Below are 21,959 nucleotides of genomic sequence, written 5' to 3' on the forward strand. Positions count from 1 at the left end.
CCAGAAACTCTCCACGACCGTTTAGCTGAAATAAAGGACTGGATGTCTGTCAACTTTCTTCAACTGAATTCGGACAAAACTGAGCTTCTCATTTTTGGCCCTGAAAATACTGCTAAAGGCATCATTCAGCGTATTGGCCCACTTGCCCCATATGTCAAAACTAACAGCAGTAATAGTGGCATTATATTTGACCGCAAATTGAAATTTGAACACCATGTCAATAAATTGTCTCAATCCTGGTTTTTTTTCAACTCAGGAACATTGCAGAAATGAGACCATTATTGTCGGTTTCTGACTTAGTTTTTTCCCGCCTCAATTACTGCAATTCCCTTTTCACTTGCCTTAGCCAAGCTGCCCTGTCATGTCTTCAGCTTGTACAAAATGCAGCTTTCTATTCTAGGCTGTTAACTTGGACGGACTGCAGATCTCACATCACTCCTGTTTTTAGCCTCACTACATTTGCTGCCTGTATACTTTCTGTGTTCATTTGTGTGTGATGTCTCTATGTGTTCTTGAATATGTCTTTTATGGTTTTCTTGTCCTCTTTTCTTTGTGTGCCAATGTTAAAATAGGTGCTATATAAATAAATTTACTTAGTAGCAATATTAAGCTGAATTTTTGATATGAATACAGTTCAAATATTTAACTTTTCCCCACATTCAAACAAAACTTTGAATTCTAAATAAAAAGGAACAGTAAATCAAAGTTTACACTAGTTTACACCAGACATTTTCAAGCTGTGAGGTATGAGTGGTCGTTAGGAACATTATTCAGAATTACCGTGGATAAACATGTACTTTTCCTGTCACATACATATATGAAACCACACTCATTCACATACTATACTGAAAACCACACACACATACATAAATGTACATTACATACAAGACTGAAACTCTCTCATTAAAACTACTGAAAAGCTTTCACTCATACTACTAAAGTGTGCACATGAACACAGTTGAAATGCTCCCATATAGTATTGTGAAAACAGTTTATATTAACTATTGAAAAGCTTTCATACATACTAGTAAAATGTGCTCATATACACCGTTAAAATGCTCTCACCATAAGCAGCAACTCTGGGCTAGAAAACCAGCTCTAATGCAAACCAATGGGCAACGTCATGGTGTCCATGTCAACTTCTTTTATACAGTCTTAAGTGTGTGACTAATGTTGGACTTGCATGTAATGAATGAAGAAGGAGACCTGCAGAAGTAGGAGACATAAAACTCTGGAGTATCTGTCTCTGCAGTGAATAATCTGATGTGTTTGATGTTTCTTTGTTTCTTCTTTGAAAACAAAACTACTGTGAAACTATCAGCAAATTATGTTATATTTCTCTTATTTACTCACTTAGTTTTCTTGTCCCTCTCTCTCATTCTCTCTCTAGCTCGCTCGCCCACCATTCTCTCTTGTTTGCTCCCGTGAGTAAACTCAGCTCAAATTACCGTTCATCATGTTTTCAATGTTTTGGCTTATCCCCCATAGTTTCAGGCTACAATAGTCCTGTATCAATAAATCATTTTATTTTGCTATTTCAGGAACCTTAATTGCCTCCATGAGCAGTGTGTCACAGCCAGTGCTGCTGCTGCAGCTGATCTATTTAGTAATTCTGTGATGGCCTTCCTCCCTCCCTCTCACCATGCACTCACACCCAAGATTCATAAGTGACAAAAGCAACCGGCAGTCATTAATTTTCAACAAAAGCTGGCAGAGGCCTTGGCAGCAGTGAGCAGCATGATGCCAGCACCAAGAGTGACGAGTTGAAGTTGAGCAGAGCTTTAACTTTATGCAAATTAGCAGTGACACCGCTGACGCAGCAACCAATTGCAGATTGGGATTTGATTTTTTTCCTGCAGCAACCGCTGTACTAAACATCCTAGCAAACATCTGTTACTACTGCATTAATAGTAGGCTACTTGTACAATTATTGTTCTAGATGTATTCCATAACTAGCCTATAATGCTTTATTCCATAGGCTACTTGGCCAATAATGTGATTTTTAACATAAAATGGCATTTTTATTTTTTAAATGACAGAAATATAGACTAGTCACATTTTTCTTACTAAATAATACACAACTGAAACATGAAAAATTGTATATTTTATTATCCTTGTCAAATTCATGGCCGGTCTGCTGAACAGCTCTACTACAAACTTTATATTGGTCATAACCAAACTGATGAATCTCTTGGTGTGAGTGCCCAGTTAGACAGAAAGTGTTGTAAAAACTGTCACGCTATGGTGCTGCTGTTGTGACAAATAAAGTTAGTTGTGAAGGAAACAACGTTTTCCTTGCTTTTTCATGTGCTAACATGACTGTGGTTATCTATGCCAGTTTAAAGTGAACCATCTTTGTGACATTGGACTCTAGCCAACCCAAAGATAGGTTACAGGATGATACACAGTCCAAATGATTGGAGTTAACAGCAGTGTATTAAATTACATTTTTACAGTCTCCTAAGTTCTTGTTATCAAAGCCTGATCAGCTCAAGCATAGCTTTACAATATGCTCCTTCATCTCTGCAAAACCAGCATGAGGTGGCAGTCATTCCACTAACATGGAGAAGTACAAAAAGGTGAAGAGAATTGGGAAAGGTGGATTTGGAACGGCCATCCTTGTCAAATCCAAAGAGGATGGACACCAATATGTCATCAAGGAGATTGGCATATCTAGAGTAAGAACCCTTTGCATAATGTTCCACAGTATCAGTGTTCATTTGAGCTCCTCTTTACTACGTTGCTCTTTCACATTATCTGTCCCTCTCACTTTGACAGATGTCACCTGAAGAGAGGCAGAAAGCTCAAAAAGAAGTTGAAGTCCTCGCCAAGATGAGTCATCCCAACATTGTCCAGTATAAAGAGTCTTTTGAAGGTATAAATGATCCAAGATCTTAACTGTAACCTCAAAGAATCACAGAGATCATCTACTGCAATGATATCCTGATGCATACACGTGTTTTCATGCATGTTCCTTATGCTGTATAAAAATCTTTTTAGTGAAGGACTGTCTGTGTATTGTGATGGGCTACTGTGAGGGAGGAGACCTCTTAGAGAAGATCAAATCTCAGAAAGGAGAACTTTTCTCAGAAGATCAAGTAAGCTACTGACTCTTCAAGACAATCATGAATGTTTAGGATAAACCTGTTGTAGGAACATCACCTTTGTTAACACAAAATCCTCCTTTGAAAAGTGGCACCACTTCCCATTATTAGTCTAATTAACTGTGTCGGGAAGAAACACAGAAATAACTTTATCAGTCTCACGTCTGATGTAGTGTGTTACAATACAGTGATCTAATTCTCTGCTCAGATTGAAGTCACAGACAACAACATGCTAATAAAGATATATTTATTGAACTAACTGATGAACAGTGAATAAATGAAATGTCAGTGCAAACAGATAAAAAAAAATCAACCAGGATAAATGTTCAAAATGGCATGTTAGAAGTTATGAATGAGTGATGGTGAACTGTTTACAATAGCGTAATTAACAGAGAATTAACTAAGGTAGAGGTAATTTAACTGACCAACTTCTCCAAAGAATTAACCAGAGAGTTCAATTTAAACGACAGCAACTCTTAATCATGAGGTAGATGGAGTAACGTTGTTCAGCCTACTTTGCGTAGTGTTGTTCTCAAATGTCTCAGCGGGCTCAGCTGTTGTCCATATCGTCAGGTCAGAAAATCAGCTGTTCTGCTGCGGGTTTCCCAGCGGAGTTTCTTCTCGTGAGCATTGCAGGAGCCTTTAAGGAACAGTGATGTCAAAGAAGGATAAAGGCTGGTCTTAGTGGTTGTTTCTGATACACATTCTTGAAGAGGTCTTGATCCGTAGAGAGCAGGTCGTTTTAATTGAAGTCTCTGACCGTCTGACTTTCTTACTAAATAACTCGAAAATAATCTTGCTGGCCGAATGAAACTATACTTCAAAATAAAAAGCGTGAAAGAATTTCAACATGAAATTTGTTTTATTGAAGTAACAATACTGCACATAGCTTAAAGAAAAAGAGAAAGTTAACTTAGAAGATCACGTGATACAAAAGTAAAGTACGGAGGAAATTAAAATGGCGGAAGTCTTCGGGATGCGATGTGCGTCTCCTTGGAGCTGAAAAGGAAAAAGCAGAATGAGTGTAGCAAGTACACTGTTTCTATTTGGCTGGCGCTAAAATGGGCGTGTGTGGGTGGAGATAGATGTTCTCCCGCTCAAAACAGAAAATCCTTTGTCTAAGAGAAAACACGTGATCTTCTCTGAGTTGATTAAATTTCAACTAAACATCTCACCATGGACATCCACATTTAAATATGAATTGCATATGCACGATACTTTACTCAAATGTTCAGAGACACACCTCTATGATATAACCACTGTCACAACACCTGAGTTAGATCCTTTGATTTGGTTAAAATGATGTATGGCCAATCTTCTTTGGCCATACAACCATTAACAGGGCCTTACACAGTTAACAATCATCAGTGCAGCTTAATTAAAACATACTATAGTTATTTAACAAACTTATTCTTCCTACTAGCTAACATACATTATAACTATTAGTGTTAATTCTTTGCTTATCAAAGTAACCCTTCATACGTATGATATATCCTACTAAGTTATGTAGAGTATAATGATAATTTAATATATCACAATAAGAAAACATCATATAATATATGGTCTATATTTAGGTCTTACTTCAATATTCAGAAGGTGAAAAGAAAACATAAAATGTAGATAGAGTTGTCCAAACTCATCAAACAAATCGATGAGGTTTCACTATGATAAACAGTCTCTCTGTATTTGTCCAAGGGAAGGTCCTTTAATCTGGTATCCTCTGAAACTTGGGTTGATAAAGCATGTAGCAGCATTGGTGTCATAAATTCCACTTGGGATTGTCCCACACAGTTTATAGAGAGTTTGGGGTGAGGAGATGGTTCTGTGAGGAGTCAAAACTGACACTTTAATGTGAAGGAAGGGTTCTCAGTTTACCTGAGGGCACATCCAGACGAAGTTGAATATACATCTATGTCTGTTGAGGTTAGGGGTGTTGGGACGGGTAGGAGTGCATTTGGTTATTAGTATAATAATTCATAATTATCATAGATGTTGGGCCGTGGCTACAAGTTTGGCTATCAGCAATAATTAATGATTATCAAAGATAATTGTTAATTATTAAAATCAATAAAATTATTAATAAGAATTAATAATAACGGGGCACCACCCTGGACTCAGGGAAAAAGATAGCCAATTCAGTCTCAAAGTGTACTAATCTATGAATTTGGGACTTTGATTAATAATTAATTTAATAACTATAAACAAAATTACCATATCAATAGCTAGTAAAGGTTGAAGGATTTGGAGTTCTTTACAGAGCAGAGGTTGGCAAAACTCATTCTTGTGCAACATTAAAACAGACAACAGGTATATCCAAAAGCATTTATTTAACAAAAGGGTAAAAGCAACACACAATACTAATCTAGCTAAGTGTACCTATATACAAGTGTGAGTGTGTGTGTGTGTGTGTGTGTGTGTGTGTGTGTAGGGAAGACAATAGCAAGATGGCTGTAGTCACCTGGTGACTGAGCACATGGCATGCCGACACTTTGGCTGATAAAGGGATCTACAGAGATAAAAGGCCAGACCATGTGGTGTCTTGAACCACATGTGCTGCCTGAACCAAAGTTTGCCAAACTAGGTTTTAACCTCTTAACTGTGTGGTTCTCTATTCAAGGCCAATTGGTGTATGCTAAAGGTGCTAGGTTAAAACAAGGTTAGTTGCATGCAAGGCCTAGTTACTGGATGTAACATGTGTTAAGCATGCTAACATTAACCTAACGGTGTGGCTATGCAGTAACCTGACTATAGGCAACAAGGACATCACAACAACAGTTCAATGTATAACCTTAACCAAATCAATACACGTACAGTACATTGTTTGAGTTAAACATTCTTGCTTAGCCGTACTATGCTTCACTGTGTTGCTAGGCTATGCCCAGTTGTTACCAGTCCATGAAGGAAGAGATGCTTTGTGGTGTCCTGCTTTGTAGCCGGTGAATCCGTGGGTGAGTCAGGCTGAGGAGGCTTTGGCTCTGAAGCTGAAAGATGCAGGCGTTGCTGGGGAGAGAGCACTCCGGTCGTGCAGAGGGCCCAGGTCACTCCTTGGTGTAGAGTTAGCGGCAAGCTAACTCCATTTCGCGGCTCCTGTACTTGTTAAACTGGCCAGCAGACTTGTGTATTAGCTGCTGGCACAAGGAAACTTAGTTTCTGAGTCTTAGGCAGGCTCTCGCGTCTTCTGCCGTAAAGAAGACTGTGTGTGTCTGCTGTGAGCAGGCCACACCAGAGAGCAGAGAGCTGCTCCAGCAGCTCTGGAGGTGTGAAAGAGCAAGGAGCTGCTCCTGCTGCAGCTCGTGGAGAAAAGAGAGATAAGAGGGGAATCTCTAGTTTTGATAACCTGGATCCATGGGTGGAGCTTCACACTTTGGGTGCGAACCCCCAGGGCTCAGGTTTCTTGGAGTCTTGAAACATGTGGTAAACTGTGGTCCACATGTAGTCCCAACATCCCCCCTTTGGTCCTAGGATTGCACCTGATGTGTGATCCTGGGAGCACAAACATACATGTACTGTATGGTCCACAGTTGAGTTCAAGAGTTCATTTGTCAGTTCATTCAAGTTTGTAACATCTGGGCAGTGGTTAACACTATCTATCTTGGCTAAGCAAGAACAGTCAGAATTACAAAACAACAGCATGATAGACAACAACAAAGGCATAGTCCTAAATAACATAACCTGGATTTCTCATTAGTCTTTGGGTTAGTGAGAACAGGAATGTTAGTGGTGTAACTTTGTTAAGGTGAGATGCAGAGAGAGTGGCACCTAAAATGATAAAGCCAATTCTGGAGTGTCCAAGAGTGTTTGTTGTTTCACTCATTGGATCTGATGACAATACTGACTACTCAATGTAGTACTCAGTCTGATCTTGGCAGACTTTACAATTTTGTCCTTCAGGCAAGTGTAGCTGCAGAAGGATGTCATCATATTTCCAAAAATCCCAAAGTCCTAATGGCTGTATCATTGTTTGTTTGGCACTATGTCCTAAACTTGTGATGGATGAAGACATGTGTATAAATACTTCTGAAAGTACATAATGGAGTGTCCTAAGCTAGTGTTTTGCAACGTGATCCTATTGACAAAATACTACCAAAGAGTTGATCCAATTGTACTTGCAAAGTAGGACAGTGGTGTCTGAGCTGAATCAGAATTTAGGCCTTCCTCAACTAATAGCAGGCTGTCTGGCTATTACTGAGTTTAGAATAACTCAGGTTGCTACTGTTGCTAACGAACCCAAGTTTACCTATGTAACTGCAGGAAAGGTAAGGCACTGGTATCTGTCTTACTGTCAGTACAGGGGTGGACTGTGTTGCTGTCTAGAATTGTGAGAAGCGAACTCTAGAGCTCTTGTGCCTTAAGTTTCTAACTTGTGGCTCAGGGCTGTAACGCTCCGTGTAGCCAGAGGGAGAGAGACATTCAGAGGCACTGTCACTGTCTGATAGATGGTGACCATGTACTGAACTGTGGTCAGAGATGCTGTGGTCATCATCTGATCTGTCCATTGTCTGGTCACACTTCTGGGCCAGAATCTCTGCGTATGGCCTTCTAAAGCTTCTACTCTGTGAATGCCTATCTCGACGCAGTTGGTGGACATGGCGCTTACGCTCAGTGTCCCTATGCTGCCTTTTGTCACCCCCCTTTGGACTGTTCTGAGGGTGATCTTTTGAGGCAGCAGACCTGTATGACGCTTCAGTGTTTGAGCTGGCAGGCTCAATTGTTTTCCCTCCTGCTTTGGAAGTGACAGCAGTTTCCCAAGCCACCTGTGTCATCTTTCTTATCTCACGCAGTGAAGGGTTACCTTGGTGCGTCATAAGTACAACGTGAGTGCGTACGCATGGATGAAGGTTCTGCAAGAATAAGGACTTGAAGGTGGGGTTTTCTTCTAAGCCTGGTGCATTCTTGCCCTGGAAGTACGCATGCCTCAAACGTTGGTAATAATCCCTGGGATGCTCACGACGGGAATGTTTAACTTGGAGGGCTGCAACCATTGATGTGGTCTCGTCAGCAGTAAAAGAGAATTCTTCTACTAGTGCTTGACGGAGCTCTTGGTAGTCATTTCTGACTCTGGAAGGTTGTGATTGTATAAACTTGTGTACAGCTTTAGAGCTGGTTTTCCACACAAGTTTAACTTTCTCACTTTGGGTTGCATGGGGCAGGTCAACTAGATTGTATTCTAGTTCTCTAAAGTAATCTTCAATGTGGTGATTACAGCTGTCTGGGTCAAAATGATCAATGTCCTTAGCTATGAGCTCAAGCACTTTAAGGCGGGGACACTGTGAAGTCATTTCTGGTGAAGACAAGACTAAACTAGCACTATCATGGACATGTGCATCACGTGCTACAGTTCTCTCTGGTTGAAGGGCAGGGGCTGAACAACTATTATCACTTTCCTGATAGTGCTGAGGAGAGGCTGAACAGTTCTGGGATGATCTAGTCCCCCCTTCGGAAGGATGAGCACGGATGAATGTGTCATGTATCAGTGGCTGAGAAAAACACTGGGCAGAATATCTTCTAGAGGATAAACTACATGTCTCTTCAGTGTCTGTTTCAGAGAGATGGGAACTCAGGTAGCTGTTAGCTCTGTCTCTCAGTGGAGGTTGAGAAGCTGACTTCATTCCCAAGAACTTAGGGTCAGTTGGGAATTGTTCCAATCTTCTGAGTGGAGAGGGAGTTAACCTTTCACTATGGGAGGAGTGTGAATCGGAATAACCGGAATCACATTGGCTGAATGACTGTAGTGGGGCAGGACATTCTGACCTAAGCCTTAACAATTCCTCCTTGTGTGAGCAGAGATTTAACTCTGCTGAGTACAGGTCTTCTAAATAGCGCATGGCTTTCTTATTGGCCGTCTGAACCTCATGGAGGAGGCAAGCATTTTGCGCTCTAAGGAAATCTACCTCCTTTTCTAGGGCTGCTCTGCTCTGACAGGCAAGGCTGGTTTGCCTGTGGAAGTTCAGAAGCAAGCATAACAATGGATCTTTGGATGAGGTCTGTGCATCATTCCTGTCCTTGAGTAGCGAGTCTATCTCTTTCCTGCACTCACTGAAATTCAACCTGCTGATGAATTCTGGGTAGCCAGGTTCTAGGCTCTGTGCTAGGGAAGAAATAAACTGTTCTACACAGGGGTTCTCCATTGTTGTATCCGGTACGGAGGATTAGATTAGCAGTTGACTAGTACAACAAAACAATGTGGTTGGCTATGGTGTTGCGTGGCAGACACTTTGTAGTGTAGTTTGGGCAGTACACTAGCCTAACCAAACAATGTTGTGGCTTACACTATGGGGAGTAACTTCCTGTGGAGGAGGGGTAGCTACGACACCGTCTAGTGGCTCTAGTGGGCACAACAGATTTCAACATGCACTAACTGAGATGCAGCGCAGTAACAGCTAGAGGATTGTTTCTTAAAGTTGACTCAGGCTGGAATGCATGGCAGTAACAGCTAGAGGATAACTTCTAAGTTTCACAGGGCAGGTAGCACACTGTGGCTCTATCTCACAGGCTCTATTTCTTACTCAGGCTGGAATGCATGGCAGTAACAGCCAGGTACAAACTCTCTATGTGTCACAGGGCCGGTGGCACACTGTGGTTTAATTAACAAGGGGAGCACTTGAATTAACAACTAATTCTGACAGCTTGACTGGATGGCATTGAATGTGTGCTATTCGAATGCTGAACCAAAATTCTTACACTTTCTACAGAGTAGGTTCAACCTGAGTGGCTAGCAGCAACAGCAATCTCTTAGTTTAACACTACGAGGGCTTAAGGTGGTAGTTATCAACAACTCAAGATTTGGGTTACCAATTGCTTTTGCTAAAATTGATTTGAAAAAAAAAATCAATTCTCCCAACACTTCACTTGTTTGTAAGTACAGCTAGATATCTTCTCCTGTGGCAGACTGGTCGTGTTAAATATAAAGACTTTTGGATAGTCTAAAGGTTTTAGATTCCAGAATTTTGGTACTGGCCAAAATTATGCTGAAATTAATATTGCACAATTATGAATAATTGCCAACAATACTCTGCCTCACGCGGGGCGCCATTTTGTTGGGCCGTGGCTACAAGTTTGGCTATCAGCAATAATTAACGATTATCAAAGATAATCGTTAATTATTAAAATCAATAAAATTATTAATAAGAATTAATAATAACGGGGCACCACCCTGGACTCAGGGAAAAAGATAGCCAATTCAGTCTCAAAGTGTACTAATCTATGAATTTGGGACTTTGATTAATAATTAATTTAATAACTATAAACAAAATTACCATATCAATAGCTAGTAAAGGTTGAAGGATTTGGAGTTCTTTACAGAGCAGAGGTTGGCAAAACTCATTCTTGTGCAACATTAAAACAGACAACAGGTATATCCAAAAGCATTTATTTAACAAAAGGGTAAAAGCAACACACAATACTAATCTAGCTAAGTGTACCTATATACAAGTGTGAGTGTGTGAGTGTGTGTGTGTGTGTGTGTGTGTGTGTGTAGGGAAGACAATAGCAAGATGGCTGTAGTCACCTGGTGACTGAGCACATGGCATGCCGACACTTTGGCTGATAAAGGGAACTACAGAGATAAAAGGCCAGACCATGTGGTGTCTTGAACCACATGTGCTGCCTGAACCAAAGTTTGCCAAACTAGGTTTTAACCTCTTAACTGTGTGGTTCTCTATTCAAGGCCAATTGGTGTATGCTAAAGGTGCTAGGTTAAAACAAGGTTAGTTGCATGCAAGGCCTAGTTACTGGATGTAACATGTGTTAAGCATGCTAACATTAACCTAACGGTGTGGCTATGCAGTAACCTGACTATAGGCAACAAGGACATCACAACAACAGTTCAATGTATAACCTTAACCAAATCAATACACGTACAGTACATTGTTTGAGTTAAACATTCTTGCTTAGCCGTACTATGCTTCACTGTGTTGCTAGGCTATGCCCAGTTGTTACCAGTCCATGAAGGAAGAGATGCTTTGTGGTGTCCTGCTTTGTAGCCGGTGAATCCGTGGGTGAGTCAGGCTGAGGAGGCTTTGGCTCTGAAGCTGAAAGATGCAGGCGTTGCTGGGGAGAGAGCACTCCGGTCGTGCAGAGGGCCCAGGTCACTCCTTGGTGTAGAGTTAGCGGCAAGCTAACTCCATTTCGCGGCTCCTGTACTTGTTAAACTGGCCAGCAGACTTGTGTATTAGCTGCTGGCACAAGGAAACTTAGTTTCTGAGTCTTAGGCAGGCTCTCGCGTCTTCTGCCGTAAAGAAGACTGTGTGTGTCTGCTGTGAGCAGGCCACACCAGAGAGCAGAGAGCTGCTCCAGCAGCTCTGGAGGTGTGAAAGAGCAAGGAGCTGCTCCTGCTGCAGCTCGTGGAGAAAAGAGAGATAAGAGGGGAATCTCTAGTTTTGATAACCTGGATCCATGGGTGGAGCTTCACACTTTGGGTGCGAACCCCCAGGGCTCAGGTTTCTTGGAGTCTTGAAACATGTGGTAAACTGTGGTCCACATGTAGTCCCAACATAGATAATTATAAATTATGAAATCAAGAGATCTGTCAATCCACACAACAATCAATAGCAATAAAGCTAAAAAGCTAAAAGCTAAACAACAACACTGATGCTGAAACTAACACACACTAACACTGTCTCTGCCCAGACTTAAGCCTCTTACTTGGTCACTTCATGAAGCGAGCAGGGCGTGTGTGAAGTCCGTCTTTCTGTCCGGTTCTGTCCGGCTCTGTCCTCGGCTCGGATGCAGACAGTGCCTGTCCTTGCGGTGTTGCAAATCTCACAGCAAGCTGGTCCTCGGCGGCGTGGCAGAGGAAAACAGCAGTCGACTCAGTGGAAAAAGAGCAGGGCAGAGAAGTTCCGCGTCATCCTGAAGGATCTCCGTTTCTTTCTTCTGGAGGGAAATTGAGAGCGCTGGTTGCAGCTACGGTCTCTCTGGGATCCAGGGATGGTGTTTGGGTGAACACAGGCAAAGTCTCGTCTCGTCTCGTCCTGCAAGGGGAAAGACTTCGGTGAGGGGAAAACACGTGCACGGTGTTGCCTCCGTTAGTCAAGCTGACTCACAGGGGGGACAGGAGTTCCCCCAAGTTCAGTTCAACATGGATTGCGTATTTTTCAGGGCGTTCTCTGACTTTAAAGGGGCGCTGATGTCATGACTCCGCTACGCAGGAGCGTCTCTGCCAATGAGAGACTGTATGTTGCATGTTTCCTGTCAAGGTGTGAAATTTGCAAAGCATCACTAGAAATGGAGTTTGCAATAGACTCCCATTGTCTGTGAGCAGCGTTTTTTGTGCTGTTCCTTTGTCTCAGGGAGAACAAAGGAAAAAAGCACTTCATGGTCAGGCCTCAGCGGGTACATGTAGGCTATCTCTGTGTGACCTCATGGTTTGAAGCCCAACAGGGGTTATTGTTGATTGAGCCCAGACCTTCTTTGGGCTCTCTTGGGGGTTGCAAGAAAAACAAAGATCAACTGGTTCTCCTACACTATTAATCTTTAGGATGAAACTGTGCAACATGTGGATAGAATTCATCATATAACACTCACTATTCCACTTCACTGTACTCTTCTTTAACATGTATTTAGACTATTTTTAATGTTTTTATATTATTTTTTTGGGCTTTTTCTGTCATTAGAATTACAAATGATGTATATAGTGAAAGTTGATACTCTTAAGTGTATCTTTACGTTCCTCTGCCTTTCATAGATCCTGGACTGGTTTGTGCAGATTTGTCTGGCACTAAAGCACATCCATGATAGAAAAATCCTCCACAGGGACATTAAACCACAGGTATTGCTTCATGCAGCACATGATCTTGCCTCAGTGATGATGCATTTTTTATTTGTATTGTATAAACTCATGATAATGACATTACATGTCTTTTCATGATGTCTGCATAGAACATATTTTTGACAAAAGATGGGACTGTACAGCTCGGGGACTTTGGAGTTTCAAGGGTGCTGAACAGGTTTGTAAAATGTCATCTGAATGAATCTGTAGATCTCTATAAAGCCAAGATTAAAATGGAAATAGTAAAGCATAATACAGTCTGCTTTCTATTCTCTTCTTATTTCCAGCACTAAAGAACTGGCAACAACATTCGCAGGAACACCACTTTACCTTTCACCAGAGATCTGCAAAAAGAAACCATACAACAACAAAAGGTACTAACTTGATGCTCTACGTTGTGTTTGTCTCATTTATGGTGTAAATTAACATTTAATAGTAATCCAGCAGACAAGTTCTCTCCCCACTGAACTGACTGTGAGTCATGCAGGATTAGGTGAAGGTTTCTGGGAGATGTGAAGGTATCATGTCTCCTCTTTACTGAATGAACCTGCTTGTTCATATCTACAACAGGAAGCTACTGTAGTATTGATTTCCTCTTAAACTATTTTAAGTATGAATGTAACCTGATCCTGATTTAGTTAACTGAAGTAAATTAAGCAGACACTCAGGGACAAAAATTAAAATAAGTCTAGGACTTTATTGCTGAATAGCTGATACAGTCTGATATGTTTGGAAGCCACTGTTATTGAATAAATGTAAATCTACCCTCAGAACTGATCCTAGTTTGTCTATTTGTTTGTTCTCTCCTCTGACTTTCTCTCCTCTGCAGTGATATTTGGTCCCTCGGCTGTGTCCTGTATGAAATGTGCACTCTTAAGCCTGCAGTAAGTATTCTGTGTGTGAGCTGTTTACTAATTCATGTAGATTTAATGTATCTTACACAGCATTATAATGCTCACATACTGATTTAGATCTCTTCTCTGTATGTCTAATAGTTGACAAACAAGAATGGGTCGTCTTTCCTTTCTTCATTTTTTCTGCAGTGGTTATAACTGTGTACTAAATGTGTTTCCTCTCAGTTTAATGCTGACAATAGCATGCACCTAGAGGTGAAGATTGTCCGTGGCCTCTACCCTCCAGTGTCTGATCACTACTCCCATGAACTGCGCTCTCTCTTGGAACAGCTGTTGAAACCCGACCCCACAGAGAGGCCCTCAGTCAGCAGCATACTGGAAGAACCTTTCCTCTCCTGTAGGATACAGAAGTTCCTCACACCACAGGTGGAGAGCACAGTTAGTTGTCTTTGATACAACCTGAATTTACATAAAGCAGACTGTGTTCAGTTATAAAACATTTATTCTCTACTCATTCCAGATCATTGCTCAGGAATTTGGCCATGCCTTTCTTCACAAGCAGCAACCAGGTAAGCAAACTCTTAATCTCTATAAACGGATATCGGCATACGAATGCAGAATCTGAAGGAAAGGGACAAGATTTGATATCTTATTTGATAGCTTTCTGGTTTCCATTTATGTTCCTAGTTTTCCGTAAACAGTCCATGTGGGGAGCATAAGAGGTGATACTCATTGGCCGAAATGCCGTCTGGACCTAAAACACTTACAAAAAGGTTTCACTGTTTGTATATTGTGCGGAGAAACATTCAGCTCGTGTAATAAAAGAAACAAATTACTTTCAGTTTACTTGCCATTTTCTTGATCAATTATTAAATCTTAATTATGATATTATAATCTTTATCATAATCTAATTATTAATAAATTGGGATGAAATAAACATGTTCATGGTGTTACCTATCCAGTTTCACGGCCCCGAACCGTAGTTGGGCGGCCACTGGTCTGACATTAGCTCACTTAGCTTAGCCTAACTCGTAGCTGGTAACAAGCTTTACAAAGAGTCTGGACCAACTCTGCGGTGGAGAACGGGGCACTTTATTCCAGCGTTGCAGCAGACTTAATACATAGCCTCTCTGTGATGCATTTGACTCTTGCTTCACTAACAGTGGTAACTTATTTCTCCTCTACCGGCGTACACCTATTCTCTGTGGCTGCGGCTAGACACACACATACTTCCGATTGACAGTGTTTACACTACTACGTTACACACACACACACATTACCCACAAAGCCACCTTCTTAAAGGAGGCAGGCATGGCTTGCAACACTGGGAAACAAAAAGGAAATGAAGTGATGAGACAAATGAAATTCGCAAAAAATAAACATAAGTCACTGCAACAGGTGGAGAGAGAGAGAAATACGGAGCAGCATCAGTTCAGAGTGAAGCAGGTGGAGGTGCAGCATGTAGTGATTTTACAGTTTCTTGATCGATTTCAAATTCAAGTTTAATGAACAAAAAACTATTAATTATATTGTGTTCATTAATAAAAGCCTAATTGCTTAATTTTTGTTTGTAATAGTTGCTTTTTAGATATACAAGTCTATGTTTAATTAAATATTTGTGTTGTGTTTGCACTGGCCTTCAGAGGCCAGAATTTTCCCCACATAACTGACAGTCGCATATTACATGACCTTAAATCCAGCAGAATACATAATCAACCTCTGCCAAAATGTCTCCTATTATTTACACAATCTTCCCTGAAATGCATATACAATAAGGAGAGATGCACACACTGCAAACACTCACACAAATGACTTGCAAACAGCAGTTTCAGTCTGGTATGACTGACTGATAAATACAACACATGTTTAGGACCAAATGCGTCACATCTGCACATGAAAAACAGACACAAAAGCCACAGGAAATGTGGCCCTCTGTGTGCATCTGCTTCTCTCTCACACACACACAGTAGAAACAGTTTCATTCTGTGAAACATTTGCTTATACAATCTGCCCAAAACATGACTTTTATGTAATTCTTTTTTTCATTTTCAAAAACATTTTACATTGAGTAATTGAAAGGACCAAAGCATCATATTTTCTCACCACTAGTGGTATCAAGCAGTGCAGAAAACTTTAGTTTTATTGTTCAGGTTTTGAGATATTTGTCTCTTGAAAGAAATGTTACTTCTGAATTATTTCAAAGTAGTTTTTCAATGCTGTAAGCACCAAAAACTAAATTCCATTCTCCTCCATTGTGTTAGCATGTGCAAAAATTAGATAAAATTGATAAGATATTGTTTAACCCTTTAAGGACAAGAGGATTACATTCAGTTTTCCCTGACACTTACTGATACTTTTAATTTGAATATTTTATCACAATATTAATATCACAATATGGTAATTTTATGTAAAATCCATAAAATAATTGAATAGACATTGATGAAATGCAATAAACTGTGCATGAATACATGACATCAGACAAAACTCTTCAAATACGTAAAATAAAAAAAGAAGACTGCTTATTTAGACTGTAATATTTTGTAATATGACATACACTAACGTAACCAGGTTACAATCTGATTTTCACAGAAATCTGGGAAACCTGGTTTCCATAATCAGAGCTAGGCAAGAGAAACCTGATTTCCCCTGCTAGATCTCTCCTGGAGAGAACTGAATTCTCTGTCATGTAGTATACACTTAACCATTACAGAGATAATTATATGTAGCCATGTATCCTCTTATTCAAAGTAATTAAATATAAAATCCAACTCAAACTGAAACTGACACTAAGTTATGTCTAGAAGTCTAAATAAGTTGGTTTCTACAGCTGAATAGTTAACTGTAAAATTCAGAAATATTTGCTGCTGTATGGAAAAAATGTGCTCTCATTAGAGTGCATGTCCTCTCACTGTGCTATCAGTCACTCACATACACACACACACACACAATAAAACATAGTGGATGTGTTGTCCAGAGGGAACAAAGAGGGTTTCATGTGTGTAATTATATCGGGTTGAAACTGTTTACATTATTTCAGACTAACAAAGTCTCAGGGAGAATATTTACAGTCACTCTGTATTTTGGTCCTGTGTCAACAGTCAGTTTTAGTCACTATAAAAAGTCACCAAAAATACTTTTGCTACAGTTCTACCAACAAGACCTGACAATTTAATTAAAAATATTAATTAATTAAAAAATACAGATCACAGACTAACACCACCAACAGAATTCTTTGAGACCTATAATGCTAAAAACAGAAAATATTTTTTAGGAAAATGTCAACAAAATCCTTTACATTGCGGTAGTGACACACACACGCGCGCGCGCGCACACACACACACACACACACACACACACACAGAGAGAGAGAGTCAAACATATAGTTATAAAGGGTTGCTGATTTGTATTTTGTTTATTTTTAAAGTGGTCTTTTTTTCTCTCTCATAGTCTTTTTCAACTTTCTCTCCAAACTTGGACTGAAGAAATTTTATCCCAACAAGCTCACTCTTCAGTCTCTTCTGGAAATCAACAAAAACAGCATTTATGATGAAACTGTTGAATCACTGGAGAAAATACCATGGTGCTTTCTCAGGAAACTCTTTCAAATCAACGCAGAATGCAGAAACTGTACACAATTATCAAACAATGATGATGATGATGATGATGATGATGATGATGATGATGATGAGGGAAACAGTGACTTTGACAAAGACACAGATGACTCTGCAGACAACAAGGTTAACCCTCTCGACCTCATAGTCGCACTCTTTCTTTGTGCTGACAGCTTCTTGCAACAGGAAATGGCTCTCAAGATGTCAATGTGCCAGTTTTCTGTCCCACTGCTGTTGCCTCATGGTGATAACAGTCAGTGTTCCCTGATGCTGTGGGCTCTGAGAGACATCGTCAAAGAGTGGTGTCCACATGATTTGTCTGAATCAAAAGGATTTGTTGAAGACAACATTGTCCAAGCAAATATACCATTCTTTACCTTTGTGAGGCTGAAAAACTGCAGTTTGTCCAAGTCACAGGTTTTGAATCATATTCTCAGTCGTGGCCAACAGAATCACAACACCTTCATACACAGAGATATGGAAGGAGGAACACTTAAAAGAGAAATAGCCAATGGTTTGGTCGAGGTTTGCTGGTACCTTCCCTGTGGCAAAAAAGATCTTGACATATTTCCAGAACCAGTTGCCTTTGCCAATTTGAGAGGAGACATTTGTGAGTCACTCGCACAATTCAATTTTCTTTTTCAACAGTCAACTGCGACCTTTGTGTTCCTGGACAAAGTTGAAGAAAATGAGCACAAGATTCTGACTTCTCTTCAAGATGTGAAATCCAAACTCTTCTTTGTTGTTAATCGCAAGGACAACTCTAGAGACGACATGATGTCTGTCCAGACAACAGTGAAAGAGTTAAAGCTACCAAAAAGCAGCGTGAAAATCAAAGACCCAAAGGTAAATGTTGCAGAGTTTTCAAAGAAACTTTGTGTGTCCATCAAGACCTCACTGCCACAAGAAACACTCACATTGAACATTGTCAATATGGTTGGAAAAGCTGTTGAACTTGGTCTATCTGTGGATGAAAACACAAGTGAAAAACAAAAGAAAGCAGTTGAGGAGATCATGGTTGACATTGAGGGGCGAAGTATACCAGACTACAAGAAAGAACAACTTCCTTTGCAGGGAGATAAGTGGAAAAGATTATCGAAGTTAGAGAAGGAGGAGTGTAGATTGAACTCTGGTGACTCAGACCTTGAAGAGTATAAAACCCAGCTACAGGAAGAAAAACAAAAGATTAGGGAGGAGCAAAGCAAACAAAAACTGTCCAAAGGAATGAAGAGTTTTATTAAAACCTTATCCACAAGTGACAAAGAGAAAAGAGATTTTTTCCTTAAGTGGATGAAACTCAAGTTTAACACACATTCACGGAAGAAACTGTCTGAGCTGCGCAAGGAATTCAAAGAGCAATGCAAGAAGAAATATAAAAATCTCACTGCAGAGTCACAACAGGCTTTGATGGAGAGTTCTTTAGGAGTAGAGCATTACATGAGAGAGATGGGACTCATCTATGAGTTCTCAATTTCTGGCTCAAGAAACACTGCTGATGAAATATCTCGTCTCCCTGGTTTGGCTGCTGAAATGCTGTTGGATGGATATCCTTTAGAGCTCTTGGATGGAAATGCTTCCAACATCCCAGAGAGATGGGTGACAGATGTGCTGATGGAGCTTCACAAGAAGGTTGGAGGGAAGAGCAGACTGTTAGTACTGACTGTGCTGGGTGTTCAAAGTACAGGGAAGTCAACACTCCTCAACACCATGTTTGGTGTGCAGTTTCCTGTCAGCAGCGGCAGATGCACAAGAGGAGCTTATATGCTTTTCCTCAAAGTTGGAGAGGACATGAAACATGAGTTGAATTATGAATATATAGTTCTCATTGACACAGAGGGTCTAAAGTCTCCTGATTTGGCAGAACTAGAAGACAGTTATGAGCATGACAACCAGCTGGCAACCTTTGTGATTGGTTTAAGTGATGTCACCATCATCAACCTCGCAATGGAAAATGCAACAGAAATGAAAGACATCCTGCAAATTGCAGTTCACGCCTTCTTGAGAATGAGACATATTGGTAAAAAGCCAGTTTGTCATTTTGTGCATCAAAATGTTTCTGGAGTTTCAGCTCATGCAAAGACCATAACAGATAGAAAGAAGCTCTTGGAGCAGCTCAATGAAATGACACAAATTGCAGCTAAAATGGAAAAGAAGCCTTCTATTACAGCTTTCATAAATATCCTGGACTATGACATAGACAAAAACCACTGGAACATCCCAGGACTCTGGCATGGAACCCCTCCGATGGCACCAGTGAACACAGGTTACAGTGAAGCTGTAGCAGATTTCAAGAAAAATCTTTTGACGAAAATGAAAACAGCCCAAAGCAATGACGTCTCACAGATCCCAGAGTTTCTAGAATGAATGAGAAGTCTCTGGAAAGCAGTGAAATATGAGAACTTCATCTTTAGTTTCAGAAACACTCTTGTGGCTCAGGCCTATGACAACCTTTGCAAAGAGTTCAGTCAATGGGAATGGCAGTTCAGAAAAGAAATCCTCTCCTGGCAAACAGAAGCAGAGATGGAAATCTTAAATTCTGACAATGAATCTGATATTCAAACTTGGAGCATTTTGGTTGATTCAAAGAAATCAGAGGTGTCAGAAAAAATAAACTCTGAAGAAAGAAAAATTAAGCAGAAACTTACAAACTACTATGAAAAGAAAGACCAGAATGTAAATCTGATAGAAAAATACAAAACTGACTTTTTCAACAGCATCAGTAGTCTCACACAGGAAATCAAACATTCAGTGAACAATAAACTGGATTGTGCACTTGAGCTGAAAAAAAGTAAAAAAAATGTTCAAGACATTCACAAGAAATACAGAGGCGGGGTTGAAGACGAGGTCATGAAGCTCCTGAGTGCCTGTAAAGACTCCACACTGTCTGATGAACAGCTGACACAGAAGTTTGAAAAGATGTGGACTGAAGCCACTAAAAATGTGTCTGGCCTGAAAGAGCAAGATATCGCAGCATGTGTCCTGAAACAGTTGAGAAGAAATTTCTCAAATCGAAATGTTAATGAGAAATTCCAAAACATTAAAGACCTAAAGGAGATTGGGAAGGATCCATTTAAAATCAAGCATGAACATACAGATTCCTATATGGAGAAGTTTAAACAACTGATTCGACCAGGAGAACTGCAGAACTTTGCTGACAGTGTCATTGAGTCTTGCACACGGTTTGTGTTTAATAAAGCAAAGACAAACACAGATTACAATTACTCTTTTACAAAGGAGCTTCTTGAAACAATGGATGAATCCCTTGATAAAAGTAATCACAAAATAAATGCAAAGTTTGAGATTGACCTGAAACTTCACATGTGTGGCATTGCCTCAAGGGAATTCCTCAAAATGCACCAAAAATTCTTGAGAGATAATGATCCTAAAATTCAGCTGCGGAAGTACAAGAATCAGTACTTGTTAGATTTTCTTGATTTATACAAACAGAGAGATGATTGTCAGCGCAAAGCAAATGATTTTGTCCAGTTTTGTATCAAACCTGCTGTGGAAGAGTCCATCAACAGATCTCTGGGAATAAACATTGTGGATGAAATTTTGACAGGTTGTCATTCAGCAGAGTTCAGTTCCCGCTCCTCTTTCCAGTACAACATTCAGGAGGAGTTGCTGCAAAAGGATGACTTTGCCAGTTTTGTCAAGTACATTTGTAAGTATGAAATATATGTGAAGGATTGGATATTTCAGCAAATCTAGCAACAAATGTCAAAGAACAAAACTTTGTGCAAACTGAAACAAAAGAATCTGAAGGTGATAGTTCACAAAATCACAGCAGCCTTAGAGCAGGCCACAAAAAGACCAGATGGTGTTCAACTGCCAGACAACAATGAAAGCATCACAGAGCTCATCAGCAACATGCGGAGGTATTTGATTAAAGACATCTCAATTTCAGTGGAGGATGAAAAAAGAACCTTGTTTCAAATCCAAAGCACATGTCATCCATTTATCAAGAGCCTCAAAATGTCAATAGAAGACTTGAAAAAACAGCTTCAGGAGGAATTCTCAAAGTCTGAAAACATCACTGAGACTCTGAACAAACTTCCAATCAAACCACAGGATGAGCTTTTCAAGCGAGTGTTTGGTTGTGGAAAACAATGTCCATTTTGTAAAGTTCCCTGTGAGGCTGGGGGCAAAGATCACAAGCAGTATCATGCAGCTGTTCATCGACCACAAGGTCTTGGTACATACAGAAATGTAGACACTCAGAAGCTGGTTGCAACACTGTGTACAACTGATGTGCAAAGTGAAACTACATTCAAAAACACAGATACTAACTGGGAGCCTCATCCTTACAAAGACTACACCAAGTACTATCCAGACTGGCACATTCCTCCAGATCCCAGCATAGAGGCATCTGACTACTGGAAGTTTGTACTGGTAAAATACAATGACAGATTTGCTCAAGAATACGAGGCCAAGCTAGCTGATGTTCCAGAGGCCTGGAGGAGAATCACAAAGGAACAAGCACTGAAGGGGTTAAAAGATGCCTTCAACATAAAGTGTACAACGTACAAATGGTTTAAACAAAACCAAATTTTAAACATGCAAGTTTTTTTCTAACAAAAACGAACACTGGAGAGGGGCAAAAGGACACGAGGACTAAACA

At 40.2% G+C, this 21,959-nt stretch overlaps 2 protein-coding genes across 2 annotated transcripts; both read left to right on the forward strand.

Annotated features, from left to right (window-relative positions):
* Positions 1-2,510: 2,510 nt before the first annotated feature.
* Positions 2,511-19,820, forward strand: LOC137186774 (up-regulator of cell proliferation-like). Its single transcript, XM_067595847.1, has 10 exons — positions 2,511-2,678; positions 2,779-2,875; positions 3,001-3,098; positions 12,790-12,873; positions 12,984-13,051; positions 13,161-13,247; positions 13,703-13,757; positions 13,953-14,165; positions 14,248-14,296; positions 17,175-19,820. The coding sequence occupies exons 1-10, from the start codon at positions 2,562-2,564 to the stop codon at positions 19,700-19,702; spliced, it is 3,396 nt and encodes a 1,131-aa protein (XP_067451948.1). The 5' UTR covers positions 2,511-2,561; the 3' UTR covers positions 19,703-19,820.
* LOC137186877 (interferon-induced very large GTPase 1-like) lies at positions 19,703-21,459 on the forward strand. Its single transcript, XM_067595935.1, has one exon. The coding sequence runs from the start codon at positions 19,703-19,705 to the stop codon at positions 21,047-21,049; it is 1,347 nt and encodes a 448-aa protein (XP_067452036.1). The 3' UTR covers positions 21,050-21,459.
* Positions 21,460-21,959: the final 500 nt, after the last annotated feature.

Source organism: Thunnus thynnus, chromosome 1 (assembly GCF_963924715.1).
Source record: "Thunnus thynnus chromosome 1, fThuThy2.1, whole genome shotgun sequence".
Lineage (NCBI taxonomy): Eukaryota > Metazoa > Chordata > Actinopteri > Scombriformes > Scombridae > Thunnus > Thunnus thynnus.

What these genes read in the sequence shown, in the direction of transcription:
- LOC137186774 (XM_067595847.1), top strand. Translation starts at nt 2,562, where the DNA reads ATGGAGAAGTACAAAAAGGTGAAGAGAATTGGGAAAGGTGGATTTGGA. An exon ending in GTATAAAGAGTCTTTTGAAG is followed by an intron (nt 2,876 to 3,000) that starts GTATAAATGATC and finishes AAATCTTTTTAG; the next exon opens with TGAAGGACTGTCTGTGTATT. An exon ending in AACTTTTCTCAGAAGATCAA is followed by an intron (nt 3,099 to 12,789) that starts GTAAGCTACTGA and finishes TGCCTTTCATAG; the next exon opens with ATCCTGGACTGGTTTGTGCA.
- LOC137186877 (XM_067595935.1), top strand. Translation starts at nt 19,703, where the DNA reads ATGAGAAGTCTCTGGAAAGCAGTGAAATATGAGAACTTCATCTTTAGT.